The following is a 15902-nucleotide window of genomic DNA, read 5'->3' as shown; positions in this document are numbered from 1 at the left end:
CGTTTTGAGAGACTAAAGGGTCAGGCTAGCTATCTATACCGGAAGTGGCGTTGCTACCCAGACCAGTACAGCCAGCCTCGTTCAGGCCTCCCAAGTTGTGTTGAGAGTTCATTTCGCACCCAGATACGCCACCTATTGGGGGGGAATATGTCGTGCATTAATGATTGTAGATAGCTTAGTTAGCCTGTGCTTCGGGGTTGCTTGGCTTTTTCGCTTCATGAGGGAGGCCTTGAGGGATCTTGAGGATCTCGGATCTTGATGCATTCAAATCGATCCTGTACAGGCTTGGTGTGGACGAACAATCAGGGGGGCAAGGAAGGATCTCGCTTGCTTCTCTCTCTCTCTCTGTGCATCTTCGTATTCGGAGCCACGATTGACTACTAACTCACTCTGAGAACACGCCGCCAGCCGACTTACCAGACAGCAGGAGTGATCTTCTCCTTTTTCAAGAACGCTGTGTTTTACCCAAACTCTCATAATAGATACTGGATCTCAGTCATGTTCATTTTTTTGTCTCTTTTCGATTCTTCTGATACCCCGTACACGTGTCACATGTCCTGGGAGATATTGGTCCCTTCTAATCACACACTGATTTGGATGTTGACGACTTGCAGAGGAAGGAAGAGGAACCGTTCGATGGCTCGAGGAGGACTTCAAGCTCAGCGGCGCTGAGGACTAGGTAAACTTTCGTTCGGTGCACGGAGGTTCGGGGCATAGCACGGGGTGGTAGATCAAAGGGGTCAGGGCACAGGAAGAAGTAGGGGAAGGCATCAGGAGGACGTGACCGCAGCAAGTGTAGGTTTGAATTGACCTCAGCGAGCCAGTGGCTGTGTCGGGTGCTGGAGCAACCGTAAAGTACTCATAGGGAATCGATCATTACATCGTGAGAGTTGGGAGAAGTCGAGTTGTGGACATGTCGATCAATGTCGCCATGGTACCGAGTATTGTTGGAGTGACTGCGCCCACATGGCAAAATAATGACAAGGATGTTTTCGTCAGCTGCCGCCGTTCATTTCTGCACGTCATTGTCAGGTATGTCAGACATCAACCTTCTCTTTCTAAACACGACCGCAGCCTCGCGTGCTTCTGTCGAGGAGTCGGGGGACAGCAGACTACACAATTCAAAGACAGTCTAAGCGTGCAACAAGCGTGTCAAGCTCTCCTATCCGCAGATCCAAGACGCGCCTATCACCTCGATGGCTTTCCTCCTTGGTGGCTGAAACCTCTTGGCGAGGGTTGCGACAGATCCGCGCCAGATTCAACCCTGATGATCAACCTTGATCAATGGGACGCCACCAAGCAGTAAAGAGCAAGCACGAAATGATGCCCAGACGACGAAAAGACCTTCCCACTACTACTGTGTTGTTGTCCAACGCCATCCCATGGAATTCGCGCTTGCTGCGCAGCCGGTGCCAGACAACTTGCGCACGGCAAATCCAGGCCGTGCAAAAACTCGTCTTCCTTGAAATTGCGCGCTGGTCTGGTCGACGGTTCGACGGGTTTGCAACACCAATTTCCTGAGACCCCTGTCGAGGACCACTTTTTGGGGGGGTGGAACAAACACCACACCACCAACTCTCGCGATGAGAGATGGGTGAGTGGTGCGAGGCTCTGTAGCTTAGCTCTCGCCTCGCCGATCCCAAAGGTTTGTGGCTTCTCCTTTATATCAGGTTTTTGTCGCCCGGTTATAGTTTCATGCTTCGCCCTCCCTTTTGTTTGTTTGTCTGTCAACCACTATTACACCATTTACACCAGTCACTCGTTTGTTCTCCGTGTAAAAAGCTCGCCGTCTTCCGGTACACTCGTCTACTCGTGCCTATCTTTTGCTTGCAACCGAATCGAATCAATCGCCATTCTCTCGAATTTCAGCTGTTCGCTACCATGAAGTCCTTCGTCGCCGTTCCTGCCCTCTTCGCCCTCGGCGCCCTGGCCGACGGATGGGCCTTTACCTGGACGTTCTCCAATGGACACAGCACCTGGACCTCGTGCACCTCTGCCGCTGCGAATGCAACTGTTGCCCCCGTCGAGGTCTCTACTTCCAACGCTCCCTGGTCCGAATGGACATCCACAACCTCTTATACGGCGACTTATAGCTCCGGTGCCTCGACATGGGGTATCCCGACAGCCGTGAGCTACAGCGTGGCGTCCAACTTCACGAGCATGATCCCTGCACCGACGACAAGCACTCAAGCGACCGCGACCGCAGTGGCGCCCACGACTTCTGCGCCAGCTACTTCAGTCGAGGCATCCAAGACTTCCGCCGCCCCATCTGCATTCACAGGCGCCGCCGCTCCTAACGTCAACGGGAAGATTGCCGGTATTGGTGCTGTCGCCATGGCTGGGTTGGCATTGGTTCTGTAAATGAAGCTGGCCGAAGGAAGGGAATCTGGACGGCAAAGACACGAGGCCAAACACCCGTGAGGCAGGGCACGACCTTGGAAACGCTTCCTCATGTGTGCGTCATCTCGACCGCCAGCGTCGATTTCGTCAGCGAACATTGAGAGTCTAGGGTGGGGGAGGCTATCGTGAGGAACGAGGTTTTTGGTTCCTCATTCGACTACCTCGTCTTCGAGATGAACCTACAGAATACGAATATAGGTCGTCTTGGCCTCGTTTCCCCCATTCAAGATGTATTAGCAAAAACGAACTGATTTGTTCTACATACGTACATACGTACTCGGTACCAAGTACTTGTTGCAGGCCCAATGTAATCAATCAGCAATCTCAGAAAAATCAATCGAATTAATCTCAAGTTATCCAATACTCTCCCTACTACCGAGTAATTCATTAGTTTTCAATCCTCCTGCTCCAAGTAGGTATTTTGCAGAATCATTCGAGAACCCGCCCGCCCAACCGCACGCCACTCTGGTTCTCAACTTGGCGAGGTACAAGTACTCCGTAGAAGGAGAGATTATATTCGTCCTTTGAAGGAATCGCTCTCAACTCGTGGGAGGAACGGCATGGTGAGACACTCACTTACTCACTGCTCACTACCACGTCTCTTATCCAGAAAAAAACAAAAGAAAAGAAAAGAAACCAACAACAACAACAACAGGATCTCGCTCGCGTGGTTTGTTAATACAAGCACAAGTACATAATTTCAGGACGATTATGATTGTCTGTTGCACCTAGGTACCGAGTATGGGGGATCCATATTCCCGCCGTGGACGCGTGGGACTCGTGTGGACTCGTGGACTCGTGACTCGTCTCGTGGCGCAGTATAGTTGTCCCCACTGGGTTCTCAACCAAGGTGTGGGTTGTGGAGCGCGTAAATTAATAAGCATCAACATCTCCGTAAACAAGCAATACTGGATGTCTTGTGTACTTGTTCATACAAACCTTGAAACCCTTGAAACAGATTTGATTCGATCTGATCCATTGTGCGTGTCATTTCACCGACGAGCCGTACTTGCTGACCGGCCGTCGCTGTAGCCTGATACTCCTCGTACTGGTGGTACTCGGTCCTCCTACACTCTGGTCCACTCACTCCCTCGAGAACGGCAGACAAGCCAAGACAGGCCAAGAGACGAGAATTGTACCCCGAGCTGACATGCACGTGGCTGTTTTGTTCCAGTTGTAAGTCAGTTTATCAAGTCAGTCTATCAATCAGGCCAGCACCGCAGCCTTGGCCCTTTGTCCTTGGCCTTCTTCCTGTGGTATGTTTCTATGTACGTGCTCGCGTATGATGACTCTCACACATGCACCTGGCACATGCCTTCTTAGTTTCTAGATGGCCTTGACGGCCTTGTTCAGAGATGACTCCAAGGAATTCCCTTCCTCTCACACGCTTCATACAGAGTAAGTGAAAATAACACTAAGGAAGGAAAAAGTCGATCCCTGTCGAACAGCAGCGCACTGCCATCAAGAGTTCCCCTATTCCCCGTTGAATGTCACTTGGAATAGATACATACCGCGCGCGATCTGTCGGTGCGAGTGTCAGCGTCAGCGTCCACGAGGAACAAGAAAAGCAGAGACCAAAAAGGAATGGAGGACAACTCGAGTGAACGTCAGGCGAAGGAGCTATCTGTGCTGGTCGTTGGCGCGGGAATCGCAGGTCTCTGCGCGGCGATCGCCCTCCGTCGAGCCGGGCATAGAGTAAAGGTATGTAAGGAATTGCCCGCCTTTTTCTTTGGCTAGTCACCGGTATGAGAGGAAGAAGATACAAAGCGGAGTGTAAGAGGGAGAGGAGGAGAAGAAGACCGAGACGCGAGTCTGCTGAAACGGAACAAAGCTGCTCAACCCATTTACTGTTGTCGCTTTCTAGATCCTGGAGCGCTCGCCACTGCTCGACGAAATCGGCGCCGCCATCACGCTCGCACCGCACGCCGTCAAGATCTTCCGGTCATGGGGGCTGGACGACGCCAAAATAGCCCAGGCCAGGCTCATCCCCCGACTGGGCCAGACGTTCATCGACGCCACGACGCTCGAGGAGCTGGCGCCCACGGACCGCACCGACTTCGCTGGCGTGTACGGGGCGCCGTACCTGTTCGCGCACCGCGTCGACCTGCACGCCATGCTGCGGACGATGGCGACGGGTCCCGACGGTCCCGGTCGGCCGGCGGAGGTGCACACGTCGCGCACCGTTGTCGAGTACGACGCGGGAAGGGGTAGCGTCAAGGTCACTGGAGAAACAGACAGTTGGGAACCCCCGGCTGACTTGGTCGTGGCGGCCGATGGGGTGCACTCGCGGGCGGCGTCGCACGTTCTAGGCCACGACGTCGACTGTGCCGCGCACGCGACCAACAGCACGGTGATCCGCTTCCTGATCCCGACGCGCGAGATTCTCCAAGACCCGCACACGGCGCCGTTGCTACGACGGTATGGCGACGGCCACTGCTCGTTCTACCTGCACTCGGACCGCCGACGGTGGCTGGTGCGGTACCCGTGTCGGGACAACACGCTGCAGAACTTTGGCATGTACATGTACGTCGACGAGGAGGAGGAGGAGGAGGAGGAGCAGCAGAATCACCGAGGGTGGACCCAGCAATGCGGCCCTGACGACCTGCGCGCCGCCATGACGGGATTCCACCCGACGCTCCTCCGCCTCTGCGACAAGACTGACAACACCATCCTGCCCCTGTGGCGGTGTGCAGAACGCGACCCCCTACCCAGGTGCCAGCGCGACAGGCTCGTCTTGATCGGCGACGCGTGCCACCCCATGCTCCCACACCGGGGCTTCGGGGCCATCAACGCGATCGAGGACGCCGCCGCGCTGGGCGTTCTCTTTGAAGACTTTGGTCTCTTCCGCGCGGGTCGAGACCGTGAGTCAACCCCAACCCCAACCTCATCTGCGTCATCAGTGCCGAAGTCGATGTCTGCACCAGTATCTGGGTCTATCTCCACCCTCCTCGAAACCTTTGAGCACATCCGCCTCCCCCGCGCCTCAATCGCCCAGCTGTACTCGCAGGTCGCGACGAACAAGGACCCCACCGTTGAAAGACGGCGCGAGGCCGCGAAGCTGCTCCCGGAGGACGAGTTGCCTGGTAAGTAAGCACATGCACAAAAGACAAGCACACCATCACATCATGAGGCATGAGAAATGAGAAGTGAGATACAAGCACACACGCGCGCGCGCACGAACTCAAAAGGAAGTAAAGGAGGGGGGGGGGGAGAGAGAGAGATCTCTGCCATACCATACCATACCCACACTTCTACCTATACCCACAGCTGTATATCGACGATACATACCCCGATCCGTCCGTCCCTTGTATCTGTCGTCCATGACCCCCCTTCCCTCCCTCCCTTCCCTCGTTCTCTCCCATCTTCCTATCCTCATATTCACATCCTCATATCTCTTCCTACCACCGAGGCCTCCCCCATCTCCTTTCCTTTCCCTATTCCCTCCGCTTTCCATGGATCCCAATCACATCCATATCCCTCACGTATCCTTCGCCGATCTGAACCGTCACAGGTCACTGACGGGACAACAGAAAACACAGACCAAGTCATTCCCTGGGTCTTCGGCTACGATGTCGTCGAAGCAACTCGCCGAGCCAAACAAAAACTCTTCGAGACACCAGCGACGACGTCTCTCCACGCCTAAACGACTTTCACCCCGACTCTTCTCGCTCTTTGTGAGAACCAAACAGGCACGATAGCCAGAAACCATACATCTCTTGAACTAGTTGGCGTTACTTTTGGCCCGAATAGTAAACTCAGACGTCTTGAGATAGTGCTGTGATTGAATAAAAGTTAATGATGCCATACATGCCATCAATGGTTAATCGTGTGTACACTATTTACTTGAATACAACATGTGGCGAAACCCATCGGCCGACAGAACTTTCAATATCCCAAGTGGATTACTCCATCGCTTCTTCCTGCCAGTCAGCCCTTCCTCCACAAACTCTGGCTTTTCTTCAATCTCCTTGACCTCAGCATAATATATCTCCGCTGGATCCTCTGGCCCTACCTCCGGCCCTCCCGGGTCCTGGACAACCTTTTGTCTCCTTGTTCCCTTTGCCGGGCCATGTTGTCCTGGGGATATAGACAGCTTTCTGGTGACACTGCTCCCTATCATTCGACTGACTACATTCTCCATCGTGTCAACCTCTGGTATCTCACGCGCCTTCGTTCTCGCTGGTGTCACCTCGTCAAAACTTTCTTTGCGAACTTCGAAGACATGTGTCGGATACTTCATTCTGCTCCGTCGGCTCTCGTTTGACAGGTCGAACGACTTGCGGCTGGTAAGTGACAAGCTTCCAGGCCGCCTCGAAAACGGAGCATGGATGGAAGCCAGACTCAACTTTCGAACCAACGAACCAGCCGACGCTCTGATGATTTGACCACCCCGAGAGCCAATCATACCTGGGTACGGCAATTTCTCCTTTGTCCAAACATCACTCAGGGTTGATTCGAGCCTTGCCCGCTCCGACCGTTTTGGTGCTAGGACAACCACCCTGTTGGACGTCATATGTGACTGAGATCTGTTGATGGCTGAAGACGACGGTTGACGAAATTCGTGCAAGTCTTGTGGATTGTTTGTGTTTCGAATGATAACTTGGCAAACATTGGCCCGGTTTCCTACTGTGGCCGCTCTTTGTACTGAAGGGTTCCTGGACAAGGTCGAACTCTGCTGGATGTAGACCTGCCCGAGAGATCTGAGGCTGAGACTGATGCTCGAGGGAATCTGGTTCAACACTTCATCCGTCCCCCTTCCTGGAGCAACCTTGTTTTGTAGGCCCCCTCTCCAAACACCTTCCTCGATGGAAGAGCAGGCACTCAGTATGAATTCGTGTAGGTGACCGCCAATCTCGAAACATAGTTTCCACGTGTAAAGAGTCGAGTGGCATTGAAGACCTCGACCGTCACTGGCCGATTCAATTCTCGTGTCTCGCAGATGCAAGAAAGCGATCGCTTCAAATTTCGTCGTGGCTCCTGCAGGCAACGCGATGATGAGACTGGTGTCAAACAACAAGCAGAGCGCGTAACGACCGTCGACTCTATTATTCCTAGCCTGCCAGACCACATGCAGAACACCACTCAATTGGATATTCCCCAGCATCCGAATTTGCTCGGCCCCTAGAGATACGTGATCGCAGATCAGCCTTGTCTGAAGTGACCATCGTCGTTGAATCTGAGTTCGAGTTTCGTGGTTATCCGTGGCTCTATTGACAGTTTGAACAACTTCTCTCAAGCATGTCAAGACTGCTTCAACCTCGGAATGTGCACTTGGGCAGTCCGCCACGGGTGTTTGCTTCAAAAGATCGCCAAATAGGAGAGGGTATTTTGTCATGCGCTGTATCGGTTTGATCAGAAGATCACTAACCGTGAGGCCTTTTCTTTCGCTTTGGTATTTTTGATTGAGCGCAGTAATGGACCTTGCTAGTGATTCGATTCCTGACTCATAAGTTGACCAAAGTGTGGGAGAATGCCGTTGCAACTCGTGGGCGATGAGGCTGTGATTGGCACAATATTCCTCGTATACCAGAAAGTCACCCAAGAAATCCCGAAAAATCGCTGCTACGTCAGCAACATCCTTGGGTTCTGTTCCATCCGAGGGAGCCCGACCGCGTGACAGTTCGGCCGAATCCATCGAGCTGCGCGTTCGACGATGGCTGCGCCCGAGCTTGGCTGCAACACTGGACTCCAGGCTCCTCCAGCGCTTGTGATAAGGTGGTGACCCGAGACGTCGAGGGGAGGTCGTATCTTCCCACTTTCGTGCTGCCGCCTCGTAGGTAGCCTGGTGCAACCGCTCCAGGAGTCTCTCGTGCACGGAGAGAAGATCATGGACATTTCTTAGGATGGATGATCTGACCCGGTCTGTAACCGTCATGCTAGTTGCCAGAAGAGTCGAATATAGGTACATTAAAGCCTTTAGATCGGCAACATAGCTCTCTTCAGTGGTGACCAGCTCAACAAGAATTTGTCTTCTTTTAATGGCTCTTCGAAAGGCAGCCTCGTCCACAGATGTTGACGTCTGCGGTCGTTCGCTTTCCACTGAAGGTCTCGCACTTGAGCCAAAGACATAATAACTGTCTGTTGAACGACCGATACGAAGTGACCGAGGAACAAGGCTGAAACTTGCGTTGCTGAGACTCGCTGTTTTCATGGTGTGGACGAAGCCCGACGAAGCAGTTGAATTTCTCTTTCGGTGCAGGCTCGAGTGCTGCCCTAGATTCGGCGTGTCTTCCGAGGTATCTGCCAGGAGTGATGTCTCGAGGACGGATTGGAGAGGCTCGTCCACAGCACTGAACCAGTCTCGAGTGTCTTCGATTGGGAGTGTAGTCTGATCCTCACATTTTTCCTGTTCAGCCCAACATACTTCCGTAGACAGTGACGTGCGAAGTCTGTGATGTCCTCGACCCTTTGAGCCGGGAGCATGCTGCAAGTTTCGTGGGCGCTTCTCCTCATTGCATACCTCTGCCAGCGGTTCGCGAGCCTGACTTGGACTAGCAAGATACCTATGGGCAGAGCCGGTGCTGACGCACACGTCTGGAGTGGTTCGCTGAAATAAGGGCGATCTTAGGTCTTTGGCCAGTGACAGTGATTCATGGTATTCGGAGCATATTCTGAGGCTGTTACTCGACGAAGGTCCCTGGATTCGATCAGATAATGTCGGAACGAGATTTTCGCAGCACGGCAGATTGCGATCTGGTTTTGTTACTTGCGCAGGAGCTGATGAAACAGATTGAACCGGCGCTGAGGAACTTTCCAAATTCTGCTTGACGCAAAACGGTTTCAATGAAGTTGAGGAGATCCGTGGGTGGGCAGAATATGCTGTCCGCGAGCCACAAAAGATGTTCGCTCTGTTATCGAGATGTCTGCTGAAAGGACTCGTTATGACGGACGGCAAGAGCTGAGCCGTCATGGTTTTATCAATAGCACATAAATTAAGCTCGTAAAAAGATAGGATCTCAACAATGGAAGACAAAATGAGAGCCAACGGTCAAAATTCCCATTTGAGGGACCAAACGACCAACGTTGAGAGGGTGCCCAAAAGTTGAGTGATACGACATGACAACAGTGACAGTTGGAAGACGGCCGAGAGCGAAGAGGCTTTCAATCGACCAGTTTCCAATCTGGCGGACAAGGGAAGGTGAGGTCTGGTGATACTTATAGAGAAGGAGCAAGGCTGTAGTGATAGAACGAGTCTCACACATTTTGTCCAGGCTATTGCTGGAAAAGATGAATACATTTCCTACCTAGACACCCGTCACCTAGATTTGACCAGAGGAGACAGCCTCAGAAAGAAATTGTCTGTGAAACATGGGCGCCAAAGCCACCGAATACATGACAGGTAATCAAAACAAGCTGCCGTTTGAGGTATCAGAGGGGGAAATCTGCGCTCGGGAGACTAGTCGCTATGATAAGTAGATAGCACACTCATCAAAAGCCGTTGAATTGAATGATCGAGCCACGGCATGACGATGCCGTACAGAGAACAAAGACTGAAGTCCAACCTACAAGGCAATCAATCGATCAAGCTGGATCTGAAGCAAGGCGGCGCATGCGGCGGCGGCTGCGGTGGTGGTTGTGGCAACGGAACCGGATAAACATCGGAAAAACCGCCTTCCCCGCTCACATTTGTCCCTTTTGCACCCACGCATTCAGAGGTTGCCTGCGCTGAACATGTTTGTTACTCAAACATCTTCCTCTGGCTCGCATCTCTTGATCTGCCTGTACACTTGATGAATGACCATGGGACTTCCGATGGACGCTAACCTCGCCGAGATACATGTCCCAAGTGGACCTACCTCGATCCACCAGGCGGAGTCGTTTGACGGTCTCTCTTTACAGCAACTCATTGCACGCAAGGACAATCTTGAGGCAGAACTCAAAGCCTTGGGCGCAGTCCTAGATAGCCATGGAGTCACCATGCAAACAAGCCTGACCACATTCGATGGGTTTCCAAGATCAGATATTGATGTGGCGCAAGTACGAGTTACAAGAGCTCGGATTGTTGTGCTCCGCAACGACTGGAAAGCTCTGATGGACAAAATCGAGAAGGGCCTTCACGAACATCATGCCAAATACCAAGCCTCGGACGAATACAAGAACTCACTGAATCAACCTCAATCCCGACCAGCGCCCTCTCCTGCATCCGAACAGACACCTTCCCCCCCCGAGACCCCATTTGCAAAGGTGAACAGCATTGAGCCTGGGAGTCCTGCACATGAAGCTGGTCTAAAGTCTGGCGATTTGATAAGAAGATTTGGGACCGCAATATGGTCAAACCATGAAAGATTACGCAAAGTTGGGGAAGTTGTGAGTCAAAACTTGGGTCGACCGATTCTGGTGCGGGTGTCCCGTGGTATTGGACAAGACGCACAAGAACTGGACCTGAGGTTGACTCCCAGACAGAATTGGGGTGGAAGAGGGACGCTGGGATGTCACATTGTTCCCATATGAAGTCCAAGCTCATGACACGATGAGACACCCATGAGAGGATCCATTCAGGATTGTGGTGCTAAATGGACGCTGCAGCTGCTATGGTCATTGCTTGTGCCATTTTCGGCACAACAGACACAGACTACACGAAGGATTCTGATCAAAGACTACTTGTGCTTGGGCATGCTCCGTTCGTTTTTGTAACAAAAATAATGATAGGTCTGACGAATAAAATGGATTTGATAGCATCGTAAGCGCCCAAGAGTGCGCACCCAACCTAATGCCGCCACTACTGCTGAAATATGCAAGTATCCTTGTTGTAGTCACGTGCTTTGCCATGATGCAAAATCCCCAGTGACGCCGCTGGGATATGCCAAGCGCTAGTCTTGAAAACAAACCACCGCCTTTGACTTGCGCCTGCTTTCACTTTCTTCAAGATACCATCAAACCGCCTTCTCGTCATCTTTCTTACCACCTCTCTTTGACACACCACCGCTATCAAGGCTGCGGTACTCTCGCAATCGCAACATTTCTTGTTGACCTCCGCTTCCTGAATTGATATCAGAGATCTCAACAAAACCACAATCACAATGGCGGAAGCTGCTACGGCCGTGCCAACCTTCAAGCTCGTCTTGGTGGGCGATGGCGGTACTGGAAAGGTGAGCTCAACTGCAATCAGAGTCTTCTTCTGCTCGTTGGCGCAGCTAGACAAGGCAGTGTTTGAAATCAACAATGCTAATGGTTATCATAGACTACATTCGTCAAGCGCCATCTGACGGGAGAGTTCGAAAAGAAATACATCGCCACGCTTGGTGTCGAAGTCCATCCTCTGGGATTCTCAACCGTACGTCAACCAGACGCTCAAAGCGCAGATAATTCTAACCGCGAATCAGAACCTCGGGCCGATCCAATTCGATGTGTGGGACACCGCAGGTCAAGAGAAGTTTGGCGGTCTTCGTGACGGTTACTACATCAACGGACAATGCGGCATCATCATGTTCGATGTCACTTCCCGGATCACATACAAGAACGTCCCCAACTGGCACCGTACGTTAATAGCACCTTGGGCAATATGATTAAAAGAGGATTTGATCTGACCAAATATCGCAGGTGATCTCGTGCGCGTCTGCGAAAATATTCCCATCGTTCTCTGCGGTAACAAAGTCGATGTGAAGGAACGCAAAGTCAAGGCCAAGACTATCACATTCCACCGTAAGAAAAACCTCCAATATTACGACATTTCGGCCAAATCCAATTACAACTTCGAAAAACCCTTCCTCTGGCTCGCACGAAAACTGGTCGGCAACCCTCAACTCGAGTTCGTGGCTGCTCCGGCTCTTGCGCCTCCTGAAGTCCAGATCGACCAGGCACAGCTCGACCAGTATCACAAGGAGATGACTGAGGCTGCGGCAATGCCTCTTCCAGATGAGGAGGACCCTGACTTGTAAATGATGACAGCCAATGCTCTGCGCCTGGGCTGTTATGTTCTCACTCGAAGGGTATCAATGGTCAAGGAATGGTCTAGCGAGACGACAGAAAGAAGGTCGTGCTGTTGCCATTATATGATTAGAATGACAGGGGACGGGTTAGTGGCGGCGTGTCAGGCATCTCTGGTGGAGCTTCAGACGTGATGGACGTGGCTCCGGATGAGAACAAGTGTGGGAGTGTTGAGGGATTTGATTTCAACACGCTTGGCATGTGGTAAAGGGCCTCAAGAGCGAAAGAGTACCCGACCTTTACCCTCCCCCATGCGAAACGAATGACCCTTGCAATAAATCATCTTGGGTGACTGCTCTTAGCTTTTTTAGACTAGCTTTAGCATAGCGAGATGAGAAAGATCATTGCTTCAACCGAGACTAACTCCTAACTTTACTTGAACGACGTTTGGGGACGAGGATGGACGAGTTTTGAGTTATATGCCGACTGGAATTGATATATAACAGGAACCGTACCCCGATGTTTTCTAGAAGGAAGATAATAATCTGATTTTCCCTCAGGGACGCTGATCGCTAGATTCCGCTCCATGGACTGCCCTGTATCTCCACCCCAAATCCGCTGTGCTCAAAAGACATGATCAAGAAGCAAAAAGGTGCCGCTAGCGAAATCCAAGCCATGCACAAATTTCCATGTGTCAAAAGGAAAACAAGTAAATGGAAAATGGCGGCTGCGAAGGAATCCAAGCCCATGCACCCATCTCGCGCCAAATCGTAATTGCATAAGGCCTTCCCTCCCTCATGATATTCAGAGTTCCGTGTGCCATACATATTCCCGTATCCCATCAAGTAAGCAAGCCAGAAACCAAGGCATGCAAAGTCGCAATATATACCAACACAGACAAGTTCTGAAAAGAAAGATTCAAGGGAAATCCAAGCCACAGTTCTGTTGTCGTCATTTAGAAACCTCCCTTTTTCTTCCTGAAACATCCTGACCCAGCACTACTCCGCATGTTCGGTTCACAAATAAACCAGAAGCAAATTGTAAAGGCAGAACTTAGCCCCGCATAGGAGAGCTGTTATCCGTTCTCACGAGACAGAAACATAAGATGAGGAGACATCAATCAGATCAATATATATCGACCCTCAGGAATCTCTCCTCGTTGCACCGCTCCGTGAGAATCGGATCCACTCCGGAGATCTCATCGAAGTCAGAATCGTCGTTCGTTCCTCGCCGATCGCGGGCTTGAGTCTTTTTCTTTTCGCGAACACAGTCGTCGCGGTACGCCTCAACGTCTAGACCCATGTTTCTCATGACGGCCAACATCGCCCGGACGTTCAGTCTGATTGTCTCAACGGGCGATTCGGCGTTCATGAGATACCTCGTCAGGTTGGGGAAGAGCACGCCGAAATCAGACTGTGACAAGTGCGCGGTGTTGGGAATTAGGTAGAGGTGTGGATCTGAGGGAGAAGGCGTATTGGGGTTCGGAACGACGGACAGTTTTGGGAGATCCAGTGGCAGCAGGGAGAAGGGGGCGAAGGAGAGGTCGATCCTGTCGCTCTCTTCTTCAGCTGCGCCGGGGGAGCTAGCTGAGGCCTTGACCTCGCTGTCGGAGGCTGAGGTTGTGCTCGAAACACTTTCGCAAGTGGGGGAGGGGGAAGAGGTGCGGCTTAACTGGATTGATGAGGCGGGCGTTGATAGCGAGGACACGGAATCTGACGGCGAGGCTGAAGAAGGAGTGGGTTTGCTAGAGGTAGACGACCTGGAGGGAGAGGTGCTGTCTGAGGCTGCCTCTACCTCTTGGTCCAATCGGGAGTCATCCAGCTCGATGCTCCCAGGGATGTCTTCGTCTTCGTCTTCTGGCTCTGAATCCGGCAGTGGCACCCTGATCGCCTCTCTCAATGATTGTTCATTGATATCTCTTTCCACGTCTAGGTCAACGTCTGGGGCCTCCGACCCTCCTCCTCTCCATGATCCCACCCCGCTACGTCTGTTTGTCATGATCTTGTCAAGCGAAAATTCGTCCCCAGGTGTGGCAAAAGGTGTCACAAAGAGCTCATCCCCGTCATCCGAGTCTAGATCTGCAGCCCGATTGACCTCGAAACCTCGACGTGAAGTGACCTCGGTCTCACGCACATCAGGCGCAATCTTGTCCCCAGGCGTTGCCAGCAGCTGCGATTCCGGCTGCTGCTGAGGCTTGGCAGACCGAGCAGCTTCTCGTTTCTCAAGGGTGTACATGGCCTCGGCGGGACTCGCAGACAGTGCGGCCTTCATTCGGTTCAGCAACTCAGGCCACTTGTAGAATTCGGAAGAGATGATGGCCACGACATTAGTAGGCGGGTGGCGTTCGCCGTCGGCCGATCTGCGGTGGTAACATGGCAGAGGCTTTTCCCAGAGCCATTTTGTCAGGCCGGCGCGCAGAGGCATGGCCCATAGGTCGAGCAAAATGACGGGCGAGTCTGGCGTGATCTGCATAACTAGCTCGCTATTGTCCGCGGGCTTGTAGAGAGGACGCCAGTCCAGGTCATTCTCGAACTCGGTGCCTTTGAGTGAGGGTAGGAATTCGTGATAGTAAACTGATTTCACGAATTGGACCATGGTACAGGCACCAAAGGAGTGGCCTGCCCATGTTACATGGCCAGGTCGTAGGTCGAGCGCGTCTTTCAACGACAGGCTTGACTTCGATTTGCTCCGCACAGCAGCGTAGTTGGAGAAAGTCTTGCCTTCATTAAAACTTCCCAAGACGGTGAACAAGTGCTCCAACTCCCACAACCGTATCCTCAGCTGAGCATTGCGAGCGTTAAGGACCTTGGTGGTGGGAGCATGAGGGTGCCTTTGATATGGGATTGCGGTGGATTTGCGGCCGTCAGCTGAGCGTATGGGTGAAATAGGGGCGCTGCCATCGCGATGCTCGGGGGCTGCGCACACAATCCCAAAACTGGCCAGCGCTGCACATACTGCGCTGTAGGCATTGAAATTTCCTCCTAGCCCATGCGAAAAGACCACCAAGGGATACTTGGACGACGTATCCTTCTGCAACAGAGGCGCATCAGCTACCGCTGGGATATTGGTCATATTAATCAGGAAAGGTATGAGAGAGATCAGAGATGAGACACGGGGACTCGCGCCCAGGAAAGATGCATAAGCCTGATTCCATTCTCTTTGTGGTGTTGGGAGCCAGGGAACAGAAGTCTTCGACTTTGCATTTGGCGTTGTAGGATAAAACAGTCGAAACTTTATGGTGGTGATTTGAGGCTCTGGAGTTGGCGATGGCGACGGGATCTCAGAGACAGGAATCTCCCATTCTGTGGTGCCAACTTTGTGTGGCCCAAAGGGTTTGGGAAGAGCTGGGACTGGGCTCAGTTGTTGAATCATGGTGGCCTCTTTTTATTTGTTTTATTCTTCTCTTGTTCCCTCTTCCCCTGAAGATCGAACTAGAAGTAGCAGTAGACAGCGGATCTGGCTGAAAACGAATCCGCATACAGGCCAAAGCAAGAGGAACTCTAGTATTTACAGAGATCTATCGATGACTAGTAAGAAGAGTGGACTCCTTTGCGTTCTTGTCAGTTTTCAAGGTACTTCTAGGCGAGGAGGTGGAACTTGGGTGGATAGGAGAAAGGCCTGGGGCTAGTGAAACG

At 52.2% G+C, this 15902-nt stretch overlaps 6 protein-coding genes across 6 annotated transcripts; 4 read left to right on the top strand and 2 right to left on the bottom strand.

Annotated features, from left to right (window-relative positions):
* Positions 1 to 1881: 1881 nt before the first annotated feature.
* On the top strand, positions 1882 to 2361 carry Z517_00416 (uncharacterized protein; the record flags this gene model as incomplete). The annotated part of the gene is made up of 1 exon (XM_013433382.1): positions 1882 to 2361. The coding sequence occupies one exon, from the start codon at positions 1882 to 1884 to the stop codon at positions 2359 to 2361; it is 480 nt and encodes a 159-aa protein (XP_013288836.1).
* Positions 2362 to 3984: 1623 nt separating this feature from the next.
* Positions 3985 to 5491, top strand: Z517_00415 (uncharacterized protein; the record flags this gene model as incomplete). The annotated part of the gene is made up of 2 exons (XM_013433381.1): positions 3985 to 4101; positions 4265 to 5491. 2 exons carry the CDS (start codon positions 3985 to 3987, stop codon positions 5489 to 5491), a joined length of 1344 nt encoding a protein of 447 aa, XP_013288835.1.
* Positions 5492 to 6235: 744 nt separating this feature from the next.
* On the bottom strand, positions 6236 to 9310 carry Z517_00414 (uncharacterized protein; the record flags this gene model as incomplete). The annotated part of the gene is made up of 1 exon (XM_013433380.1): positions 6236 to 9310. One exon carries the CDS (start codon positions 9308 to 9310, stop codon positions 6236 to 6238), a length of 3075 nt encoding a protein of 1024 aa, XP_013288834.1.
* Positions 9311 to 10140: 830 nt separating this feature from the next.
* Positions 10141 to 10851, top strand: Z517_00413 (uncharacterized protein; the record flags this gene model as incomplete). Its single annotated transcript, XM_013433379.1, has 1 exon — positions 10141 to 10851. One exon carries the CDS (start codon positions 10141 to 10143, stop codon positions 10849 to 10851), a length of 711 nt encoding a protein of 236 aa, XP_013288833.1.
* A 569-nt stretch (positions 10852 to 11420) lies between these two features.
* Z517_00412 (GTP-binding nuclear protein GSP1/Ran) lies at positions 11421 to 12278 on the top strand (the record flags this gene model as incomplete). Its single annotated transcript, XM_013433378.1, has 4 exons — positions 11421 to 11489; positions 11582 to 11674; positions 11724 to 11877; positions 11941 to 12278. 4 exons carry the CDS (start codon positions 11421 to 11423, stop codon positions 12276 to 12278), a joined length of 654 nt encoding a protein of 217 aa, XP_013288832.1.
* A 1114-nt stretch (positions 12279 to 13392) lies between these two features.
* Positions 13393 to 15639, bottom strand: Z517_00411 (uncharacterized protein; the record flags this gene model as incomplete). Its single annotated transcript, XM_013433377.1, has 1 exon — positions 13393 to 15639. One exon carries the CDS (start codon positions 15637 to 15639, stop codon positions 13393 to 13395), a length of 2247 nt encoding a protein of 748 aa, XP_013288831.1.
* Positions 15640 to 15902: the final 263 nt, after the last annotated feature.

The sequence above is a fragment of the Fonsecaea pedrosoi genome (genome assembly GCF_000835455.1).
Source record: "Fonsecaea pedrosoi CBS 271.37 unplaced genomic scaffold supercont1.1, whole genome shotgun sequence".
Taxonomy (NCBI): Eukaryota; Fungi; Ascomycota; class Eurotiomycetes; order Chaetothyriales; family Herpotrichiellaceae; genus Fonsecaea; species Fonsecaea pedrosoi.
The sequence above is the reverse complement of the archived record's forward strand: the minus strand, read 5'-3'. Positions and strand labels throughout refer to the sequence as shown.